Source organism: Polypterus senegalus, chromosome 15 (genome assembly GCF_016835505.1).
Source record: "Polypterus senegalus isolate Bchr_013 chromosome 15, ASM1683550v1, whole genome shotgun sequence".
NCBI lineage: Eukaryota > Metazoa > Chordata > Cladistia > Polypteriformes > Polypteridae > Polypterus > Polypterus senegalus.
In genome coordinates this window covers 35299120-35318669 of record NC_053168.1, presented here as the reverse complement: position 1 = coordinate 35318669, position 19550 = coordinate 35299120, and the positions used below count along the sequence as shown (strand labels likewise).

General features: G+C 36.5%; 1 protein-coding gene across 2 annotated transcripts in view; it reads right to left on the bottom strand.

Annotated features, from left to right (window-relative positions):
• The window catches only part of elp2 (elongator acetyltransferase complex subunit 2), a 97241-nt gene extending 78086 nt beyond the window's left edge, over positions 1-19155 (bottom strand). For both annotated transcript variants that reach the window (XM_039736866.1, XM_039736867.1), the window contains exons 1-4: positions 19012-19155; positions 13503-13581; positions 6123-6193; positions 2467-2617 (exon numbers count right to left, since the gene is read on the bottom strand). In XM_039736866.1, coding sequence (XP_039592800.1) covers positions 2467-2617; positions 6123-6193; positions 13503-13581; positions 19012-19143 — 433 coding nt within the window. In that variant the 5' untranslated portion in view covers positions 19144-19155. The remainder of the gene's footprint in view (positions 1-2466; positions 2618-6122; positions 6194-13502; positions 13582-19011) is intronic.
• Between the last annotated feature and the right edge of the window lie 395 nt (positions 19156-19550).

The following is a 19550-nucleotide window of genomic DNA, read 5'->3' as shown; positions in this document are numbered from 1 at the left end:
GTTTCAATCAAGAAATCACTTAAATAGGAGCTGCATGACACAGAGAAGTAGACCAAAAGCACCTCAAAAGCTAGACATCATTTCAAGACCCAAAGAAATTCAGGAACAAATGAGAACAGAAGTAATTGAGATGTATCAGTCTGGTAAAGGTTATAAAGCTATTTCTAAAGCTTTGGGACTCCAGCGAACCACAGTGAGAGCCATTACCCACAAATGGCAAAAACATGGAACAGTGGTGAACCTTCCCAGGAGTGGCCGGCCGACCAAAATTACCCCAAGAGCACAGAGACGACTCATCCGAGAGGTCACAAAAGACCCCAGGACAACGTCTAAAGAACTGCAGGCCTCACTTGCCTCAATTAAGGTCAGTGTTCACGACTCCACCATAAGAAAGAGACTGGGCAAAAACGGCCTGCATGGCAGACTTCCAAGACGCAACCACTGTTAAGCAAAAAGAACATTAGGGCTCGTCTCAATTTTGCTAAGAAACATCTCAATGATTGCCAAGACTTTTGGGAAAATACCTTGTGGACTGATGAGACAAAAGTTGAACTTTTTGGAAGGCAAATGTCCCATTACATCTGGCGTAAAAGGAACACAGCATTTCAGAAAAAGAACATCATACCAACAGTAAAATATGGTGGTGGTAGTGTGATGGTCTGGGGTTGTTTTGCTGCTTCAGGACCTGGAAGGCTTGCTGTGATAGATGGAACCATGAATTCTACTGTCTACCAAAAAATCCTGAAGGAGAATGTCCGGCCATCTGTTCGTCAACTCAAGCTGAAGCAATCTTGGGTGCTGCAACAGGACAATGACCCAAAACACACCAGCAAATCCACCTCTGAATGGCGGAAGAAAAACAAAATTAAGACTTTGGAGTGGCCTAGTCAAAGTCCTGACCTGAATCCAATTGAGATGCTATGGCATGACCTTAAAAAGGCGGTTCATGCTAGAAAACCCTCAAATAATGCTGAATTACAACAATTCTGCAAAGATGAGTGGGCCAAAATTCCTCCAGAGCTGTAAAAGACTCATTGCAAGTTATCGCAAACGCTTGATTGTAGTTATTGCTGCTAAGGGTGACCCAACCAGTTATTAGGTTCAGGGGGCAATTACTTTTTCACACAGGGCCATGTAGGTTTGGATTTTTTTTCTCCCTAAATAATAAAAAACATCATTTAAAAACTGCATTTTGTGTTTACTTGTGTTATATTTGACTAATGGTTAAATGTGTTTGATGATCAGAAACATTTTGTGTGACAAACATGCAAAAGAATAAGAAATCAGGAAGGGGGCAAATAGTTTTTCACACCACTGTATCTACCTAGCTTTAACAAATCTAGTTTAATCTTGTGATATTATAGAAAGAACTGCTTTCTGTATTATTTTTGCTAAGAGTTTCAACAAGAACCTAACTCTGCTATTACATACGAAAATTGGTCTGTAAGATGAGAAATTTTATTGGACCCCAATAAAATGGGATGCATCTGAGCCAAATCTTAAGTGTCATAGCAAAGGGTCTGAATACTTGTCTTAATGTGATAATTTCATTTTTTTAATAAATTTGCAAAATTCCCTAACATTCTGTTTTTGCCTGGTTATTCTACGGTATTGGGTGCTGTCTGATGAGGGTAAAAAAAAATTTAAATGGTTTTCGCATAAGACAGCAACATAGCAAAACATGAAAAATGAAGGAGTCCATTTACTTTCTGAAGGCACCGAATTCGTAAAAATTGGCTACAATGGCATTAAAAATAATGTCTGCATAAAGTGATATACATTGTGAGAAATTCCATCAGTTGTTCTTCATGCTTGGATATATTTTTTTTCAGTCTTAACATAAAAAGAAATGTCTATATAATAATGTGCATCCAGAAAACTTATGTAATGATGTTGGCAGGCATGTCAACTGAAACCTCACTAAAGTCTCCAGAAGATTGTGAAAATTTCAATGAAATGTCTTTATCCGAAGCTTCTTTAAGGAACTTGGTAATTTTAAATATCACAGCAGCTTTTGCATTACATTTAAAGTAAACATTTTAATTGAAGATCCAACAATGTTGCTTTGAATAAATGAATTGCTCTACACAAAATTAAAATAACGATTCATAGTATTATGCAACATATTTATCTTTTGCAACAGGTAATGGAACATACTGCACATTTTCAAGTTTTATTTTAGATTGAGCAACACTCAAACTCACTTCACATGTATCTGCATATGTAGGTGTATCCAGTCAAAAGGAACAACCCACAGGAACAACTCTACCGCAACTGAGCAAATTCAAGACATAAGGTGTAGATGATAAAACTCTTTTATGTGTTTAAAATAGAAGAAAATTCAAAGTTCTGAGTAAAATTCGTGTTAATGATCAACTACAAATATTTAAGTACAGTAATCAATGTAAATTAAAATGCAAAAAAAGCAAATTATTAACCTTAACTCACTAAATAATAGGTACCTACTCTTTGAACCTTGCTTATTCCAAATTCTGGTCGTAGAATCAGAAGCAGATGAAGCAATGAGAATCTGGGAGAAGCCTTCCTCTTTCTGATCAATCCCATGTACACTCATGACAGGACCAGTGTGACCAAGAAGCTCCCCAGTCTTTGTGAACTTGGCAAAAAGAGAACAGTAAAATCATAAGAAAACAGCTAATGCTTCACAAATTCTAGCCACCTAGTTATGATATGCTATAGTAAAACATTTTAATCCGACAAAAAATAATTCCCAAATGTTCTAATACTAAAGATACATCTTTGTCACTCTGAACGGATTCAATATGTTTTAAGGCAAAGTTCTGAATTAGAGAAACACAAATTATTAGAACGTTAACAATCCAGTTCTATTTTAATTGAAATAAAAATGTAAATGGTAACATAACAAATACTGTATCAGTTACCTTTTCAATGAATTAATTTACTTTATAGAGTCATTGGTTCCATAACAAAATATTTCTCATCTATTGCTCTTTAGTCTTACTCATACTCTTTACTAACATTTAGAAAGGATTTGCATTCATGTATCAATAAAACCTTTCTTTTTTTTCTGTTAAAATCCTAATAGCAAATGCTGTACCTTTGTTAGAATCATACAGCGTTATTTTAATTGTTTAAAGATATGATGAAAATTTTCATCACAACAAGTTCCAAGGAAAAGCTACAGAATAGCTTTGATTACTAAATCAACCAGTAGATGGTGATGTTTTTGTTATAAAGTAAATAAGATCTGTTACAAGAATGACTATGTTTAAGCAATAAAAACACATGAATATTAACATTTAAGAGAACTCCAGAAATATTTACTTGAGTATCAAATGATACATCAGCTAACTGAAAACAAATTACACCCCATCTCAAACTACAGGAAATTATGCATATCTCATAAAATAGTTTCCCTACGCATAATCTAAAAATACTTCACATATTCAAAAAACGTTTAATTCAATAAAACCTAAAGCATTTGTGATTTAAAGAGTACATACAGAGAGGTATAATATTTAGTGAGTAAGGCAATCAAGCAATTAAAAACCTACAATCATCAGCATGCTACTAGATTACCATACGGTATGATTAATAGTGTCAGTGATAAATGATATGCCCTGAGGCACTTTATAACCTACATAACACAATTTTAACTGCTGTGCAATCTGTGCCATTCATTAGCACGTGGCGCACAAATGATTAGTATTCAGTACTTCCTCTAAGGTTACAAGATTTAAGCCTGAAGCACAAGTCTCATAATTAAATATAAAGATGTCAAAAGCACATCTTGCTACAAAGAAACCACACCGAACTGTTAAACTAAGGTGAACTGATAAACAGAAAAATGTATAAAAATCTTTACGACTGCAATAAGAGCAATAAGCTCAACTTTTGTTACATATCTGATATCAAAAACATGAGATGATTTACGTTGAAATGACCATTAGTTTAGCCACTTATGCACAAGGTGTACTGCCGGCAGTGCAAAGCTATGTTTTAAAGTTATACGTGCACACTGTAATAAAACCACAAGTCAATCAAAAGCAAAAAGGGTTATTTTTTACATACTCAAGGGTGCCTTCTTTCAAATAGATTACAACTTTTGATGTTGTCTGCTCTCTTTCATTAGTAAAATATGTAATTTGCACACATGTATGCTGAGACAAGCAGCACATCACAGGTAAGTGCTTTTATCAAAGATCGCACTGAAGTAGTGCATATCATTGAATAGCTGAGGTTTACAGCATTCCAATGATGTACAGCTGTCTATGATTGTTCATCTGTACTGCATGTCACAGCTGTGTGTAAAAGACACCAAATACAGTACATCCGGAAAGTATTCACAGCGCATCACTTTTTCCACATTTTCTTATGTTACAGCCTTATTCCAAAATGGATTAAATTCATTTTTTTCCTCAGAATTCTACACACAACACCTCATAATGACAACGTGAAAAACGTTTACTTGAGGTTTTTGCAAATTTATTAAAAATAAAAAAACTGAGAAATCACATGAACATAAGTATTCACTTATTCACTTAGCATCATTATGTCGATTCCTGTAGCTTCTTCTGTTGCTCAATGTAATTAATTGCAGCTTCTATCCTTAACTCCGTCGCTAATATAATCAACATCCGTACGAGCGTATACTGTTTACTACAGTATTGTGACTGTGTGTGTGTGTTTGTGCTGTGATGTGCGAGTCCCCGTCTTGCACCCAAAAACTCGAAGCTGAGTCTCAGTACTTTTAGCAACACAAGCTTTATTAAGCTTGAAACAGCAACAGTGAGATTATTTAATGTAGCGGGATTTTTCATTCTCCTATACACAGACACAGCAGTCAGGTTAGGACGGGGGGAAAGTAATACTGAGTCCAGCACATTTATAATGTCCCTTGTTCCTTGTATCACCCATCAACGGTAGGCGCTTATAGCATGTTTGCGATCTTTTCAGATTGGCTTTTACATCGAATTGCTACAGCGCTGGAAGACTGCGATTGCTTTGGGACGCTCTTCCGCATGTTGTCCCGTTGGGTGGAATCCCACAAGAGTTTAGAAACTCACTCACACCAACCATGATTCTTTTCAAAGGTAAAGTGCAGGTTAATTTGCTTTATGTATTTTTACTTTATATTTTGTATTAATCATTTTTATATGAATAGTTTTGGGTTGAAAAACGAATCATCTAAGTTTCCATTACTTCTTATGGGAGAATTCACATTGATATACTGTACAAGTGCTTTGGACTGCAAGCACATTTCCTGAATGAATTATGCTCGCAAACTGAGGTTCCACTGTAATTAGCTGCGGCAGAGTCGGGAGCAACAAAAAATAGAGTACGCTCACGCTCGCAATCTGCAGTTTGTGTTGCCGATTGATGCATATTTTTTTGTTTACTTTTTTTTTTGCGGTGGGACGCCAGATAATACGGAATGTTGGATAAGCGAGACTCTACTGTATATTTTACATATATATATATATAAAAATATACACACACATACATACACACATACTGTACATCACTCTGAAGCAACAAATAAACAATGTATTACTATGTACATTTAATTAAGTACTTGTCCAAACCTTTACTTTCAAAATTATTTTTCATGCCAGTCCTTGAAAAAATGTTGTTTACCACTAGACAAAGGTAAACCGAAGAATAAAAGAAACCAATATATTTTGGGAGAATGATACAGATCTTTTATATGGTTGATTCACTTCCATTAATATAAGTACACGCTTTGAGTTGCGATATTGTCATTTTGCACTTAGCACTTAGGTTTTTGCCTTTATTCATACATAAATAAACACAGGAATTTCTGGGGACTTAATATTTTCTAAATGTACTATTTTATTTTGTCCCAGGAATTTACTAGCAATTTACTATTCCCATGATAGCGTACATATGTGAAAGGGTTAATAAATGCAAAAAAGAAAGAGTATGCAGGGTCGACTTGCTTTAGGAGATCATGCTTCTGGAAATGTAAAAGAGAGCCAATAGCCAAGGCTACTAAAATGTTACTGTACATTAAATATCAAAGGAATAATAAAAGCTAAAAGGTGAGAACAGCATTTCACAACTACTACATTGAAATCTTTTAAAAGAATACAAAAAAATATATATATTTTAAAACATACCTTACCATCCTGAATCCCCCAGATTAATATCTGATTATCAGTACCACCAGAGAGAAGTTCAGTTTCAGGGCCTACAAAAATAAATAAATAAATTTGCAGTATTGAATCAATTAAAGTATCATAAACATGTTGTGTACTCTTTGTATTATTTGGCAGATACTGTATTGCTTATTTAGGAGTTGCTTCTCGCAACTGAGAGGATGGGGCAGATGTTTGCCGACTGGCCAACAAACCACATGTGTTACCTGGTAGGTAACCACCTAAATAATCAGATTGTAATTCACAACTAAGAATGTAATGTATCTCTCTCTCTATATACATATATACATACACACACACACAGTGGAACCTTGGGTCACGAACGTCTCGGTCCACATACAAATTGGGTTACGACCAAAAAGTTCGCCAAACTTTTGCATCTGTTCACGACCACACACTCAGGTGACAAACAAGCCAGTTTCTCTTCTGGTTCGTATGCGCCGATGACTTCCGCACGTGTTCAGTCTCTCCCTGTGCATCATGCGAGAGAGAAAGAAGGCAAGAGAGAGCAAGCGAGAGAGAGTGCTGACCAAGTAAGGCTGAGAAGGCAGCTAAAGAATGCACCAAGCTTCTTTTTAAAGAGACTGATTCGAGCATTGTTTTAACCTCATACTTAATGAAGACTTTTCAATTGGATTTTAACCTCCACTTCTGTTTACTGCGATCGGTTCGTAGCGTGCATTGTTGCAATGTTACTTTTCTTGGTTGTTTATTAAATTACAGATTTTTCAAATGTTCATGTTTTCCCTGTGCTTAAAACTCATTAAAAAAGTGTTTACAGCAAGCGGTTCGTAAGGTTATAGCGTGAATTCTTGCAATGTTACTTTTCTCTGTTCGAGGTTTTCTCAGTGTTATTCAATGTTTTTACATTTAGTTTACTATTACGCTGTGCATTCTATGGTATGATTAACTATTTTTGTGCTTAAAAATCTTTATTAAACACATTTACATAGTTTGTACAGTCTGGAATGGATTAATTGTACTTACATACATTCCAATGGGGGAAATTACTTCAGGCCATGACCAAATCAGGTTATATACATATACATACTGTACATTATATATATATATATATATATATATATATATATATATATATATATATATATATACATACAGTGGTGTGAAAAACTATTTGCCCCTTCCTGATTTCTTATTCTTTTGCATGTTTGTCACACAAAATGTTTCTGATCATCAAACACATTTAACCATTAGTCAAATATAACACAAGTAAACACAAAATACAGTTTTAAATGATGGTTTTATTATTTAGGGAGAAAAAAATCCAAACCTACATGGCCCTGTGTGAAAAGTAATTGCCCCCTGAACCTAATAACTGGTTGGGCCACCCTTAGTAGCAATAACTGCAATCAAGTGTTTGCGATAACTTGCAATGAGTCTTTTACAGCGCTCTGGAGGAATTTTGGCCCACTCATCTTTGCAGAATTGTTGTAATTCAGCTTTATTTGAGGGTTTTCTAGCATGAACCGCCTTTTTAAGGTCATGCCATAGCATCTCAATTGGATTCAGGTCAGGACTTTGACTAGGCCACTCCAAAGTCTTCATTTTGTTTTTCTTCAGCCATTCAGAGGTGGATTTGCTGGTGTGTTTTGGGTCATTGTCCTGTTGCAGCACCCAAGATCGCTTCAGCTTGAGTTGACGAACAGATGGCGGACATTCTCCGTCAGGATTTTTGGTAGACAGTAGAATTCATGGTTCCATCTATCACAGCAAGCCTTCCAGGTCCTGAAGTAGCAAAACAACCCCAGACCATCACACTACCACCACCATATTTTACTGTTGGTATGATGTTCTTTTCTGAAATGCTGTGTTCCTTTTACGCCAGATGTAACGGGACATTTGCCTTCCAAAAAGTTTAACTTTTGTCTCATCAGTCCACAAGGTATTTTCCCAAAAGTCTTGGCAATCATTAAGATGTTTCTTAGCAAAATTGAGACGCGCCCTAATGTTCTTTTTCCTTAACAGTGTTTTGCGTCTTGGAAATCTGCCATGCAGGCCGTTTTTGCCCAGTCTCTTTCTTATGGTGGAGTCGTGAACACTGACCTTAATTGAGGCAAGTGAGGCCTGCAGTTCTTTAGACGTTGTCCTGGGGTCTTTTGTGACCTCTCGGATGAGTCGTCTCTGCGCTCTTGGGGTAATTTTGGTCGGCCGGCCACTCCTGGGAAGGTTCACCAATGTTCCATGCTTTTGGCATTTGTGGATAATGGCTCTCACTGTGGTTCGCTGGAGTCCCAAAGCTTTAGAAATGGCTTTATAACCTTTACCAGACTGATAGATCTCAATTACTTCTGTTCTCATTTGTTCCTGAATTTCTTTGGATCTTGGCATGATGTCTAGCTTTTGAGGTGCTTTTGGTCTACTTCTCTGTGTCAGGCAGCTCCTATTTAAGTGATTTCTTGGTTGAAACAGGTGTGGCAGTAATCAGGCCTGGGGGTTGCTACGGAAATTGAACTCAGGTGTGATACCCCACAGTTAGGTTATTTTTGAACAAGGGGCAATTACTTTTTCACACAGGGCCATGTAGGTTTGGATTTTTTTTCTCCCTAAATAATAAAAACCATCATTTAAAAACTGAATTTTGTGTTTACTTGTGTTATATTTGACTAATGGTTAAATGTGTTTGATGATCAGAAACATTTTGTGTGACAAACATGCAAAAGAATAAGAAATCAGGAAGGGGACAAATAGTTTTCACACCACTGTATATATATATATATATATATATATATATATATATACATACACACACACACACACATACACATACACACATATATATATATATATATATATATATATACACATACATACATACATACATATATGTGTGCATGTGTGTATATATGTATATTTATCTGTATGTATGTGTATATGTATATATGTATGTATGTGTATATATGTTGATGTGTATATATATATATATATATGTAGATGTGTATATGTATAGATATGTGTATATGTAGATATGTGTATATGTAGATATGTGTGTGTGTGTGTGTGCGCGCATATATATATGACAGCAACACTCATAACATAATAAAACAATTACATTGACAATCATGTTACGTTATTTTTAAAATGTTTCCTTTTCTTTTTCATAACTTCTTTAACACACTAATTCTCCGCTGCGAAGCGCGGGTATTTTGCTAGTAAATTAATATTTGGGACTTTTATCTGGTGTCTGGAGTCTGATCTGAGGGTTCAAGGGGACGACAGCGGCCCCTATCAGTCACAATATATACATTCACATACATATATATACATATACACACACACAGTAAATTAATATCAGCAATTTAATACTGCTTAAATGTAAACATACATGTACTTATAGGTTTTAATTATTTTTAATCATTAATTGCATTACAGCTTTTCTCCCGTTAAAATACACATTTACTATATTTATAAAGGTGTTTTTTTTCTTCAGTGTATCAGCTAGAGGTTTGTAATTTTTGATGGATAATTATAAATATGGATTACCATTTTAATTACGTAGTACTTGCTGCTGCCTCACAGTTAGGGGACCTGGGTTCGCTTCCTGAGTTTGCATGTTCTCCTCGTGTCTGCATGGGTTTCCTCCGGGTGCTCCGGTTTCCTCCCACAGTCCAAAGACATGCAGGTTAGGTGTACTGGCCATTCTAAATTGTCCCTAGTGTGTGCTTGGTGTGTGGGTGTGTGTGTGCGTGCCCTGCAGTAGGCTGGCACCCTGCCTAGGGTTTGTTTCCTGCCTTGCGCCCTGTGTTGGCTGGGATTGGCTCCAGCAGACCCCCGCGACCCTGTAGTGAGGATATGGTGGGTTGGGTAATGGATGGATGGATGTTTCTTACCAAAACTTATGCTGTATGACACACAGCAACAAATAATAACACAGTACAAATCTTTAAAAAGCCACAAATGTATCAAATGTTCATAAGTTGTTTATCAACAAGATAAAAGACTAACATGCTTAATAGATTTATATTTAAAAAATACATTTTGCTGTTAAGCCAACAAGCCTATTGTACACTAAGCAGCAATTCCGTATCCGTCTTTATTTTTTCTTTTTCCAATTAAAAATGTTTTAATTCAAGGAGATTTTCTTACAGTTTGTCAAATTGCGGAGGGCGACTACTCAGATTCCTTGTTCTCAGTTTATTACTCCACTTTCTTTAATGTAAAGGCTAAGCTCTCTGCTAGTTTACACTGAAGGAAGCTCAACTACTGTAATACATTTCATAAAGGAGTTAGGAAAAGCAGTGGCTGAAAAGATCAGCTTTTGTGATCGGCCAATTTACATCAGCGGCCGATCAATCGGAGCATCCCTAGAAGTTGCTTAAAAAACACATTTAGCAAATTTCATAGAGTTTTTAAAAACATGATTAAGAGTCAATTGTCAGCATTATATTTTGAGGTTTTCACCTGGTGAGTAGTCACATACCTATAATTGCTAAATTTCCAGATTTTGTAGAGAAAAGCCAAGCAAAATGACACCTTTTATTGGCTAACTAAAAAGATTACAATATACAAGCTTTTGAGGCAACTCATGGCACCTTTTATTGGCTAAAGGGCCTGAGTTGCCTTGAAAACTTGCTTACTGTAATCTGTTTAGTTAGCCAATAAAAGGTGTCATTTTGCTTGGCTTTTCTCTACATTCATAATGGCTAACAAGGTACAACACCCTAGTACTACAGATTTTGTAAGCAAGTTAATCATTTATACATTACATAAATATAAACCAGAGCTCATTTTAAATGAGTAACTGAAGATATTAATTCTGCAAAATAGATAGATAGATAAAATAAACAATAATAGAGGATTAAACAACACCATCAGTGGCAGCAAACTGCTGTGGCTCCAACCGATGTGCTAAACACCACAGTTGGAACTAGCTTTGGCCCACTTGCAAAAATTCCTGGTCTGCTGCCAATGTTTCGAGAGCTATTAGGGGTATTAAAGTGACTAGCTGTGCTCTACTCCTAAACGAAACACCATATTATAGAATATAATAAACAGAACACAACAATTATTATAAAGATTTTATTATAACCGCTTCTTTTGTAAATTTTGATAAGCTGCAGAGACATTTCATGTTGTGAAGGATTTGAGTCTACTAATAACAAAATCAGGTTTGTGCAATCAACTAAATAATTATCAACAGACAATTTCTGCACAGCCTGTGCCATTTTAGATACTGAATCTGATGTATCTGTTGATACAAAATACTGTTTAAGGTACCTAGAAAGCATGCAGGTTCTGTGACCACAGTAATTTCATTTGTAAAGTCTAAATCAATCATATAATACTATGACCTTGCTTTTTCCCTTTATTAAATACAAAAATGTCTATCTGAATGCAATATAAGGATAAGTGAATACTGAATAATTCAAATTCCCACCAAACCTTATGCAAAAATTTTAAAAACATATTTCGAGTATAGTCGATTCCTGTTAATCGGACCACATCGGGACGTGATCACTTTGGTCCTAATAACCGGCTGGTCCGATTACACAAACATGCCCTATACATGTGCAACCAAGACGGGATGTGCTATAATTAACATATTAAAATGTCATTGTGACTTTTATTGTGCTGCACATGCGTACGGTGAACGTAAAACAAGAACTACGTACATGTACGGTTGCTTATAACTTTGTTTATTGAAAAAGAAATCTACAGATTCTTCGAAACGATCTATACGACACTCAGCATGCGAAGCACAATAAAAAAGGTTACATTCCCAAATTCTAGTCAACGTTTAAAGAACTTGTCTAGTGTGATCTGACACATTCTGTTTACGCAGTGCACTTGTTTACGCTCGACTTCATGTCGTCGGTTACTGCACGGTCCGTTTTAGAAAAGAAAGGGCAGGCATGTTCACCCCCACTGGTTTGCACTTGGTACAAATTTTCCGACTTCCTGACGTTTGATAAAAGCATAAATTCTCCTGGGGAGCCCAGGGATCCTCCCGATGTTGCTGACCCGCTTTACATCCGCTTTCCATGGGCAACTTGTGGCTTCTTTTTCTTATTCTCTGTCACGTTCTTTGGTCCGATTAAATGGAATTTTGGTCCAAATAAGCAAGCAATGTTAGGTTTATGTAATGTGATCTGTTTCGGTTCTTTAGGATTCAGTCCGAATAAGCGGCTGGTCCGATTAACCGGTGGTCCAATTAACCGGAATCGACTGTATTACATCTGCATGTATCCATTAGATCCAAGAGCTTTTTTGCATTGTATCCAAGAGATTTTTTCAAGTCCCAAGAGATGAGACTTTTGCCAAAAGATTTTTTCAAGTCCCGCCCTCCTCTCAACCATTTTCAACCAAGCCCACAGTCCTCTCACCTCTCATTCGTGTGAATGCTTTTGTCAGAAACAGTTCCTGAGCTCTCAGCTCTTATAAATTTTTACGTTTTCCTCACTTTAAGTTCCTAATAAATGAAGACTTATTACGTCCAAATCTTATTGGAGAATTTCATCCTGAAGGTTTATCAACAGAATGTGTGCATGGGCAATTCTAACACAGAGAAATGATGAAGTCAAATGAATTAACGCCAAAATTTTCGATCGGTTACATGGCAAATTGATTAAACAGTTGGTGGTGATGTTGTGGAAGATGAAAACATCAGCTTACAATATACTATAGAATATCTACAAGCAATAACACCATCCAGTCTTCCACCGGCCAAATTACTGTTGAAAGAAGGATGTATCGAAATGTTATTGCGTAATTTATGTCTGAGTGATGGGCTATGCAATAGGGCAAGATTAGTTGTATGCAAAATTGGTCAAACAATTCTGACATGTAAAATTCTAACAGGCGACAAGAAAGGTAATGTAGTACATATTCTGCAGATAACATTAGACACTAAAGGAGATCTTGATATGCCATTCGTATTAAAACATTTACAGTTTTCCGTTAGAATAGCTTTTGCTATGACAATTAACAAATCACAGGGACAAACATTCGAAAAAGTTGGTTTATTTATTAGAGAGAAAGAAATGATATGATACCCACGGGCAATTATACAATGAGTTGCCACGATGTCAGTCCAAGCATGGAATCAAAATTCAATGCGATATTGACTAAAATTTAATTCAAAAAATTGTTTTTACTTAAGTTTTACAGTAAAAGTGTAAATTTAAAAAGTATTTGCGTGTTAATTTCAAAGCCAAATTCCCATGAAAATAACAACCTGTTTAAGTTGTACATCTGCATCCCCATACGAGAGCTGCAGATCCGCAAAGTGGCTCACACATAGCGTCCACCTGTGGGTTGGCGAGCGAAGCAAGCAGAGCCCCCTATTATATTAAAAAAGCACACTGAAATGTCATTTCAACTCACCATAGTCATTTCGTGGAACCCAACGGACACAGTTCACTCTTCCAGTGTGTCCATTCAGGGTAGCAATAACTCTGTAGTTCTGTTAATTGAAAACAGAAGGAAAAACATGTAAATGAAAGTCTTGGTCCAGATGTCTGTCAGACACGTTCCCTAAATGAAAACTATAATTAAAGCCAAAATGTAGTACAGCAGCTGAATGAAAAAATGAATCATGGCATACAGCCACAAAACAAAAAAAAATCAACTACTTTTAAGCAGCCAACAAAAAATATAGAGAAATATATGCACATGTGTATACTTCAGAATGAGGATGCGTTAGCGTGAAAATAACACTGGTATAATTTGATGTGAATGACAGCACTTTTAAGGTCTATGAAGCTTATTGCTTATGTAAACTTCAAGACTTAAAAAAGATTTAAAGGATAAAATAAAAATGAAAAAACTGCTGTATATTGGTAGTCATGCGCTTATTTTATGTCAAATATTTGCCAAAAGAAAGTTTAATGCAATGCACTAGTTAGAGTGTATTATTTCAAACACAATAAGTATTACACGGTACACCAACAAGTGGAGGACAATGGATATTATTTAAACTGTAACAATTTATGAATGACTAAATACAAATACAAGTATGGATCTCTAATTTAATTCAAGGGTCTGGTTTAATGAGGTTGTTATGATTTTTATATAGCAGGGACAAAACTAAAGCCTGTTACTTCATTGGAACAGAATAATTTAAAACTTTGTAGCTTAAATGAAGCCATAGACGGACCTGCATATGTAGCATACATATACTTGTGACAAAAAAGTTTCACTGAAAGGAAATCTTGTAGAAACAAAATAGAGGACTATCACGAGTGTCAAACCTGACATTTAGCACAATTACAGGAACTTCAATAAATCTAATATTCACAGAAAGCTGATTTCTAAAATGCCATGTAAACACTTTTTCCAATTACAGAAATTGGGTATTTGGCCTCTGAAAACCTGATTAACAGAGGTAGATTTCTCTCATGTGGCAATGGAAACCCAAAACCAGACTACTGTTAAGGATTTCAAAGTCTGCACATGTCCATTGCACTTCTTCAGCCTGAGCATATATCTGCTTTGCACAAGCTTTCAGTAGCCATCGGTAGAAGTGTCAACAAAATACATTTGCAGAGGCAAATGTTCAGGCGATCACTTTATTCCATCTTTTGGCTGAAGTAACCGGTCTCAATATATCAGAAATCGCTAAATTTGTGGTGATGAGGTGAATGTACCTTGCTAAACTTGGCAACACAATCTCAAGAATAGTAGGGCAACACGTTAAAAGTAACATGCTAAGCAGTGCGATTACTTTTTAAAGTAACGAGTGACCAAATTAAATTATCTAACTGAAGTAAAAATACTCATGTTATTATAATTTCAGCAGCAATGGGTGTAAGGCAAGAAGCACACAAAATGGGTCCTTTGCTATGCTCATTTGCACAGCCAAGCAGGAAAGGGTGTGCTGCATGCAATCTCGTATCAGAAACCAATTAATAAAGTGTCAATTTGAGCAAACATATTGATAAAACACAAGAAAACTATGAAAGGCATTATGCTTATTTTCTATTTCACATTGGACAATGATGACCTCCAATTATATTTTGCACAATTTAATGACATTTTGACAAAAGAGTATATCCAGAAGGTGTGTGTGTGTGTGTGTGTATAAAAGTATAAATGTCTTCATTTTGTGCACCTAAAATCAGAGTAAGGACAGGCTGTAAATATCTTACCGACTACAGATTTTTAACTCATGGATTATTATATATTTCATGTGCAAGTACTTTCAATAAGCTATTTAAAAAGAAACTGAACTAGACTGATCACAAGTGCATTTTGGTTTTTTTTTTGTTTTTTTATTATTTTAAGTTTTGTTTTACTGCTATTAATAATTCCAAACCAAGGACAAGAGTGGTGCAACTAACCACATATTCCTTGTTGATAAATCCGCAAATAAAATCATGGTATAACATTTAAGTAATAACACCACCCCATCCCTCCAGTATAAATGGAACAGAAGACTAAAAATTTAAGCAGGTTAAATAAGAGTTAAAAACGCACACAATTTCTCCATGGGGATTAATAAAGTAAATAAAATCAAATCATTGGGAACACCTGCGCACCTGTTTACTCATGCAGTTGTCAAATCAGCTAATCATGTGACGGCAGTGCAATGTATAAAATCATGCAGATTCTGGTCAGGAGCTTCAGTTAATGTTCACATCAAACACTAGAATGGGGAAAAAATGTAATATGTGATTTCAGCTGTGGCATGATTGTTGGTGCCAGACAGGTTAGTGTGAGTATATAAGTAACTCCTGATCTCCAGGGATTTTCACACAAAACAGTCCCTAGAAGTTTACTCAGAATAGTGTGAAAAACAAAAAAAAAACATCCAGTGAGTAGCAGTGCTGCAGACAGAAACACCTTGTCGATGACAGTGGTCAGAAAAGGATGGCTAGACTGGTACAAGCTGATAGAAAGGCTATTGCAACTCACATAACTATTCTGTACAACTGTGATGAGCAGTAAAGCATCTCAGAATTCACAACACGTCAATCCTTGAGGCATATGCATTACAACAGCAGAGAACTACATCCTGTCAGCCAAGAACACAAAGCTAAGGATGCAGTGGGCAAAGGCACATCAAAACTGGACAGTTAAAGACAGGAAAAGATGTAGCCCGGTGTGATGAATATCAATGTCTGCTGAGGCACACAGAGGGTAGTGTCAGAATTTGCTGCCAGGAGTCATGACAAGAAACCTCCAGGATCATTAGTTTACAGAAATCATGCAATGTGTATTCCTTTCCACTTAAGCTATTTAGAAACACCGTCCACCCATCCATCCATTTTCTGCCACTTATCTGAGTGCAGCAGTCTAAGTAAAGATGCCAATATGTTCCTTTTATCCAAACCCTTTTCCAACTCCTTTCGGACACACTGAGGCATTCCTAGGCTAGCTGAGAGATATAATCTTCCCAATGTTTCCTGGGCCATCCCCAAAGTGACCCTTTAGTTGGACCTGCCAGAAACACATCCCCAGGGCAGGATGCATCCTAATTAGCTGCCTGATCCCAAATGTCTGCGCTTCTCATCCTATGTCTGAGTCAACAAGGCATACAAAGGAAGCTCGTTTCTACCAGTTGTATCTGCTCATCTGTTATTAAAAGGCGTCTGCGACTATTCTATGTATAATTTAAGGGGTTATGCAACAACATTAATATTTTGGTGTGAAATGCCTTAGGTGGTGGTGAGCACATAACCCTTACGTTTTAACACACAAATATACCATTTTGACAGGTGAAATACCAATAAGTTGCAAAAGACGGAGCACGGGTGCCACTTAAAATGTGTTAACTGATAAGCAGCAAGTGTAACGTGCACTACATCATGAGCATGAAAAAAGACTGTTGTAATTCATTAGACAAATCAGCATTCCCTGTGCACCACTTTTATTTTCTGGCAGGGCCATTTCAAAGCACACTTGTCTACTACCTTCTGCAAATGCAACACACATTAATAGAGTTTTTCAGTTTTGCCTTTTAGTTCACTTTATAAATATGTAGATGGAATATGTTAGGATTAAGTTTTTATTTTAGAGATTATCAGTGTGTGTTATTATTAAGTACTTTAGAGTTATTACCTAGTTAATTTACTTTGACCGGAGCCATCATTCTCTGTAAGCTTGACATGGCAAAATCCCAGTCTATTAACCTGGCAATGTATTTCCTGCCCCGCAGATGTCATTGACTTTGATTATGTTTGTACTCAAATCAACAACCTGCTTCTTTCAAGCAGGTTAGTAATTTTAGAATCAATTTTTTGGTTGATGCCTTTGCTTGGACTGATATGACATTTTGAGCTGTGGGGAGCCCTTTTTAAGGCATGCTGTATATCTGATCAAGCTCCATTATTATTGCATATATTGTAAACTTTTGAGCATAGTAAGTGTTACATAAATAAAATGTATTATTATTAATATTATCATCATCATAACAGTCCAGGCTGGTGGTGGTGTGTTGGTGAGGGTAATGTTTTCTTGGCACGTTTTGGGTCGGTTAACGTCAATCAATCATTGCTTGAATGCCACGGCCTAACTGAATATTGTTTCTGACCACGTACATCCCTTCATAGCCACAATTTCCCCACCTTCAAACAGCTACTTCCAGCATAATAAAGCAATAAGTTAAAAAGCAAAGATTATCTCAAATTGGTTTCAAGGACATGAAAATGAGTTCAGTCTTCTACAGCGGCCCTCCCAGTCACCGGATTCCTTGAATCCAAAAGAACACCTTTGTGATGTGGTAGAACAGGAGATTCAGAGTATACATGTGTGCCTGATTAATCTACAGAAATGTATCCATCCATCCATTATCCAACCCGGTATATCCTAACTACAGGGTCACAGGGGTCTGCTGGAGGCAATCCCAGCCAACAAAGGGTGTGAGGCAAAAAAACAAACCCCAGGCAGGGCACCAGCCCACCGCAGAATTGACTGATATAATTATGTTAATATGGACCAGAATCGCAAAGGAAAATTTCTAACTTGTGCAACCCATGACGTAAAGAGTTGAGCCTGTTTTGACAGCAAAAGGAGAGACCACCCAGTATTACCATAGTGTTCCCAATAATTTATATTGCAATGTTTACATGCTTGATCTAAATAATAATGGAAACTAAACTCTCTTTACTTATTTAGTGTACAGTGACACAAACGTTATTCATTTTTCGAAATAAAAACCTATTTTGCAATTTAAGGCTACAAAAAAAAAAAATGTAATAATTCTGCCTGAAGTATAATTTTTCTCTTTTTAATTTACATCTTAAATGTTATGGTCGTTTTATTGCTTATTTTGGCTGCTATACGATTTCATTCTGTAATTCGAACTACACTGCCAATGATTTGAGCAAACATAAGGTAAAAATAAATGACAAGTGCACAGATTGTGTATTCCACTTGAAAATCGTCATAACTGTTACACGGGAGGGTGGAAAGCCCATGTTCAGAGAATATGACAGCGGAGCATTCACTTTTAAAACTGCAACCTGACGTTGTATAGCAGCTTGCATAATTTGTGCAGTTGTTCATGACCATTCTCGATATGGTAAAAACACCGACATATTACGCATGTCAGTCTATATTCTAAAGTGCTTATTCTGTTCACGGTCGAGGGTATTGGAGATCTATTTCGGCAGCATCGAGTAAACAGGGAGAACCTACCTTGAACAGAGTGCCTGTCCAGTCTCGAGGTACACACACTTAAAAAGGCACCGCATAGTCACGTCTTACAGACAGTGACCGAGATGAGACGAGACGAGACTCGAAACCAAAGTTCTGAGGTGTAGAGCAGTAAAGCAAACCACTAAAGAGCCACGCCGCGGTAACTCAAAACAGAATGTAAACATTCCTGAATCACGTTTGAGAATTGTATTGAGCTGCCACAGCATAACATAAAAAAAATAAAAATTGTATTCACCTGAGGATCATACAGAGCAACAGACCCACTAGTGCCAAAAGCAATAATCCCATTTCTACCCCACGAAAGAACATGTGGGGTACGATTTGCACAACAAGCGACATGGCATGTTTCTACTGCGGACGCAGCCATCTTTTTGCTTTCCTTGCACTCTGACTCTACTACGTCACAACACCGCGAGATTTGAAAATGATTTCATCCTTGTTAAAACATGCGCATTGTAAATTCGCCCAAGCACTCTTCGTTTCAGAAGGCATTTGTTTTCATCTATATTCGTGCCTATAAACAAATCAAGATTTTACGAGTTTTTGCTCTTTTAATAAAAAGCTCTTTTCTGCAGCAGTCTTCTCCTCTGTGTATCCAATTATTCATAAGCGGAGCAAAAGTTGAAAATGAACTGCACTGTACTGAATACAGTGGTAAAGGTCTTTCAGGCTTTATGAGAGTACAGTTTAAATGGTGTAATGACATTGATAATCATGTAGCAGGAAATACATTCGTTAAGGAGGTAAAAAAAATAAAGCTGATGGCACCGTACG